Source organism: Microplitis mediator, chromosome 10 (genome assembly GCF_029852145.1).
Source record: "Microplitis mediator isolate UGA2020A chromosome 10, iyMicMedi2.1, whole genome shotgun sequence".
NCBI classification, from domain to species: domain Eukaryota; kingdom Metazoa; phylum Arthropoda; class Insecta; order Hymenoptera; family Braconidae; genus Microplitis; species Microplitis mediator.
This window is the reverse complement of record NC_079978.1, coordinates 76981-82647: the sequence shown is the minus strand read 5'-3', so window position 1 is coordinate 82647 and position 5667 is coordinate 76981. Positions and strand designations below refer to the sequence as shown.

At 34.4% G+C, this 5667-nt stretch overlaps 1 protein-coding gene across 2 annotated transcripts; it reads left to right on the top strand.

Annotated features, from left to right (window-relative positions):
* Positions 1–327: 327 nt before the first annotated feature.
* LOC130676118 (GATA zinc finger domain-containing protein 8-like) lies at positions 328–5667 on the top strand. 2 transcript variants are annotated; one of them, XM_057482115.1, is made up of 3 exons: positions 328–2315; positions 4487–4680; positions 4762–5667. In XM_057482115.1, exons 1-3 carry the CDS (start codon positions 776–778, stop codon positions 5014–5016), a joined length of 1989 nt encoding a protein of 662 aa, XP_057338098.1. In that variant the 5' UTR covers positions 328–775; the 3' UTR covers positions 5017–5667. The 2 variants fall into 2 exon arrangements, with proteins under 2 accessions (XP_057338098.1, XP_057338096.1); XM_057482113.1 differs by having other exon boundaries at positions 329–2315; positions 4484–4680; positions 4762–5656.

Below are 5667 nucleotides of genomic sequence, written 5' to 3'. Positions count from 1 at the left end.
CGCTCTTGTCGATTTCGTTGTAGTTTATTTCGTGTCGCTTAGTGATAGTGTACATACATGTAAGGATTATATGTGTTATATGAAAGAGAATGAAAATGGAGGGTGCAGAAGGGTGGTGTTTAATTCGCGAGCAACAGATTCGATTGGCAGAAAAGCAACGGAGGGTAACGCCTACGGATAAAACGCCTGTCCCAACCACCAGAAGCACAGCATTGGTCGAGACAGCGCAGTTGGTATACTGGTATACTGGAACTGGTCCACCAGGTTTCGCGGGGGCGGCGCACGACGTCGAGGTCGCGGGCTTTCCGCTTCTGGTAACTACCAACTGGTAATCAGTGCCGTTTACGCGACAGAACCGGCCACAACAATACTTGTCTGGCTAACCCATTCATTTTTCATTTTATTTTATTATCGATAATTCTTTCATTTTTTTATTATTTTATCTCTATATTTATATTTAAATTTACTCAAACTACGTAAAATAATTCATTGTGCGTGACGTGTGTAATATATAAATGTATTTTTAATTTCGTATACGTATTATAATAATGCTACCAATTACAATACAAGTAACAATCACTGAAAGTTATTAAATTAATAAAAAATGAACATAAATAATAATATATTGAAAAAAAAAAAAAAATTTTTGTGAGCATCATTATTGAAAGGAATCCTTGCGAATGCCGCCGGTTAAAAATAATAAATATAATAAAAAAGACAAAGTTAAGAAAGCGTTAAAACTATTGTAGGAATATTTAAAATAGCAGCCTGTGGTATGAGTGGTAATATAGTCGAGGAACCATCGACAACAAATGTGCAGCAGGGTGCAGGCAGTGCTAGTGGAACTAGTGGAACTAGTGGTGGTAGTGGTTCTAGTGGTGGTAATGGTGGTAATGGTGGTAATGGTGGTAATGGTGATGGTGATAGTGTAGGAGGCATAAGTGTTAATATTGGTGTCAACCTTTCTGAAGACGCTGACATGGCAAGTGGACCTACTTCAGCAGCATCTAATCCAAAACCTCGCAGTGGAAAAATAAATTTTAGTGTCGACGCTTTACTCAGTAGTACTAAAAAATCACCGATTAATCGTAAAGTTTGTAATAATGTTGAAAACGGGAATGACGACAATGACAACAATTTATCGTGTATTGAATTGTCTGAAAAAAGCAGTAGCCAAGAATTACAGGATGAAGCTCGTAGATATAGAGATTTACTTATTATGGAACAAGAACGTCAAAGAAGTTTGCAGAGTCGTCAATTATTGGCTCGATTAAGCCCTTTGACCCCAAATAATATTTCGGGATTTTCTGCTTTTCACCACCACCATCATCAACAGCATCACCACCATTTTCCTCATAATAATAATAACAACAATAACAATAATAATAATAATAATAATCACCATCATCATCATCATCACCACCATCATCCTCACCATAATAATAATAATAATCAACATCATCATAATAATCACATTTCACGTAATTCTTCTGGTTCAGATATAATCTCAAGGTCAAATAATATTATTCGACAAGATAATATTGTTAAAGATCTGTCCTCTTTAAAAGCTACTGATGGAAAGCAAGATTCACGTTCGTCGCCCGTCGCTAGCACTCGACTCTCGATAGCAGACGAGCGATTTGATGGCAGTAAAATTATAAATAATACTGGAAACAACTCGCCAAAACAAATTGTTAATCGTAGATTAAGTAACAATCATAATGAAGAATTTGATCAAGAAGATGATGACAATGATGAAGATAATGTTGATGAAGGAGAAGAAGAGGAGGAGGCAGAGGCAGAGGCGGAGGAAGAAGAGGAAGAGGAAGAAGATAGAATAATTATGGATCATGATTCAATTTCTCCAATGCGTTTAGAACTTGATACTGAAAGAAGTAATTCTGAAGCACCAAGATCTCTTGAAGAAACAGTAGGCGACGATGGTAGTTGCGACAGACTAATTGATGGTGGAAATACTAGTCCAGGATCAAGATCAGAGGATCTTAATGTTATGGATTCGGATGATGGTGAAATATTAAAACATGAACCTGAGGAGGACAATAAACGAAAAAAAATAAAATCTACCCCGGTAATACCTCAACCAATTCATCCTGGTGTTCAAAGGCCTGCAGCACCAACTGCAGTCGCGGCAGCAACAGGATCCTATTTAAGCACTCCACCGACATCATCCGGATGGTCTCCTGCGGGATTTCCGCATTCCCTCGCTAGTTTTGCGTGGCTACCCCCACCTCCACATCCTCATAATCCTCATGGACATCTGTACACGCCCCAAGGTGGACCCACAAGTCCAAATGGTGAGAACCGCCCCAAATTACCACCCAATATATATATATGCAACAAACTTGAATATCCTTTGCGTATGAGTATATATAAGTTTATGTATAGGGATACAGATCACAACCGCAATGAGATTACATGGGGATTATTTGCAGAATGCTCGTTATCGTTGACGTTGACATTTATAGGGGCTTCCGCGCGCGTGTGATGATGCGAATCGATCAGAAAGCAGTTAGTCCATATATATATATATATATATATCCATATACCAAGACAGCATTACTCGCTTAACTCTGACGATGACAATTGACAGACAGCACAAGTAAATGGATCCGTTTCGCTCATCAGTCACTCGCATATGCCTAAACTATTCCGTGTAATTAACCTATAATAGTATATAATATATATATTGATTCAATTGTTGTGTGGTTCATCAGGATTATACTTTTGTAAATAAATACCTAGATTGGATTGATTTTATTTATCAGGAATTATGTGTAAGATAACATTATACAAACGACTGAGCAATCAGAGTTTCACGATAATCGAGTCTATAAGTCAAAAAGAGATAGAAAAAGACACGTTCTTGACCATACTCAAGTCTATCACTTAAGAAACTCATTGCATTGACAGTAAGCAATTCTCAGAAAGAAATCTTGTACTGCAGCAAACCATTCAGGGGTTTTATCGTCCTCATAGAAGGATACAGAGCTACTATACTATTAAATATATGCTCTGGTATATTGCCGAACCGTAATTTAAATTAACTGATTAAATTTCATAATTTACTTTTGTCTTAAATTTATAATTTACGTAAACAAATATAATAATCAAATTATTTAAACTGGGCAAAAGCTACATGTATTTTCGAATAATTTATTTATTGAATTGATATAATCGGAAAATAAGAGAAAAAAATATATAATAGAGAAAAAAGGCTGATCATTGAAAGGCTTAACCACTTGATCTTTGTGGCTAAAATATTTTGTTATGATTTTAATCGGATGTTATAATTATAAAATGAAAAAAATTTTTTAATTATAATATTTGGTTTACTGGGGAAACAACCGGCGATGTACAGATTTTTAATATTCTGATAAATTTTATTACTTATTATAAGAATCTTCGCCTCCGCGGTATCTCATTTTTTTCCCATACTAATTTCTATGTATATTATTTATTACAATTAATACATACTTGTTATGAGAATAAAATAGTCGCGTGTGAAAATACAATTAGTCTAACGATCGTGCAACACCTATTAGAAATGTCAAATATTCAAGTATTTAATCATGTGCAGAAGAAAATAACTCTAAAACATATCAGGTATTCCTTGAACTAAGTATATATGTGTGCATCATAAAGAGAAATTAAAAAAAAAAAAAAAAGTTGTTAACATTATATGCAAGTATATATAAATAGATATATATATGTATAAACAGAGAGAACGTCGTTTTGTTGATGGGGAATCGCTTATGCAAGACGCAACCTCGTGTAATTTGTATCCCGGATGAATCTCGCAACTCGATCGTGCTCGTGTACCCACGACGTTTCTCTTGCCCGGTAATTAACGGGAATTAATTAGCGCAAGGGAAAAACACTCGTCGCGCGGTGATCCTGCACCGGCAGTTGTGCCACGCTCTGAATGGATGCGGCTTCATCCATACCGTTAGTATAGTAATACACACCATATACCATTACATGGTATTTGATAATATATATGTATTTATCAGGACCAGTATTGAAGCAAAAATAAAAAAAAAAAAGACATATATAATAATAAAATAAATAAATAAAAGATGACGAGAATGTATTAAACAAGACGCTTAGTTCTGGTGGATATATGCGGATAACCAGGGAGAATGGTATAGGGTAAGAAAGAGTGAAAAATAAGAAAGAGAAAGACATGTTGAGATTTAACGATGTCGCGGTGTGACAGATAGGCCGACATCGCGCCTTGCTTCTTTTCAGCCATCGGTAGACGTTAATTGGCGGTCTTTACTTTGTAATAATTGCTACCGATTCAGGAATACTCGTACGACAACTATTGCAGCTGAGCTGGGTTGTGTATATATACTATAGGTTTCTCCCTTTATATTATTGTTATTGCTAGTAATATTTTTTTTTCTATCTTGTTGTTGGAGTACACACATAATTTATTAACTTATTAAAATATTAATTTAAGGAGATCTTAGACTACCTGGGCCTGGACCAGGACCCGTAAGATGTACCTTGAGGAAACACAAACCAAATCGTAAGCCAAGAACTCCGTTTACCACTCAACAGCTTCTTTCTCTTGAGAAAAAGTTTAGGGAAAAGCAGTATCTTACGATTGCAGAAAGAGCCGAATTTTCATCATCACTTCATCTAACAGAAACACAGGTATTTATTATAATACCCTGTATATATTTAATATGTAGTTTTTAAGTTTTTAAATTTATAAGATTTTGATATTAATTTCAGGTAAAAATATGGTTTCAAAATCGTAGGGCGAAAGCGAAACGATTACAAGAAGCGGAAATTGAAAAGCTGAGACTATCTGCAAGACCACTATTACATCCAAGTTTTAGCACAGGTCTGATGTTCTCAGCTGGAGTCGGGCCGCCTGGCACTCCCGGTGGTGTGCCACCCTTCATTGCAGCAGCAATGGCCAGACACAGCCACGCAGCCGCGGCAACAGCTGCCATGTTCATGGCTCCGCCTGGACATCGACCTTGAATTATATAACTCTCTCTACTCATTAATCATCATTGTATCATCTTATCATCTTATCATTCTATCAGAGTCTCATCATCATCATTGTCATCATCTTAAATTTATTAACAATTAACATAATACATCATGAATTACAAATTTAAATTTGTATTATTAAAATTATAATTTTTTTGTATATAGTGTAAATACAAAATTTAAAAATATTATTAATACTTTGCGTGAAATCAACACGCGCCTTTCTACCTCTTTTCTATTATATATATATGTAACAATGTTTTCACGTAAGTATACACGTAACATAAAAAATTGTAATATTGTTAGATAAATATCTAAAATTATTTTTTTATTATTTTATTCTGTATTATTATATATTGTGTTCATCATGCATGTTTATATATATTATAAATAGTAATACATATAAACGTAATGTACATGATCGTAATTACAAGTTATTAATACGGACACATTATACGCACGATATATTATTATAAATCCAGCACACATTATTAAATTATTAAATTAAATTTATATTATATATATAATTTACTTATAGAACCGCGTGTTTTTTCATTACTTATGATTATAATTTATATTATGTATTTTATTATTGTGATATTGCCATGTGACTTAAACTTTTAACAAATATAAAGTGCT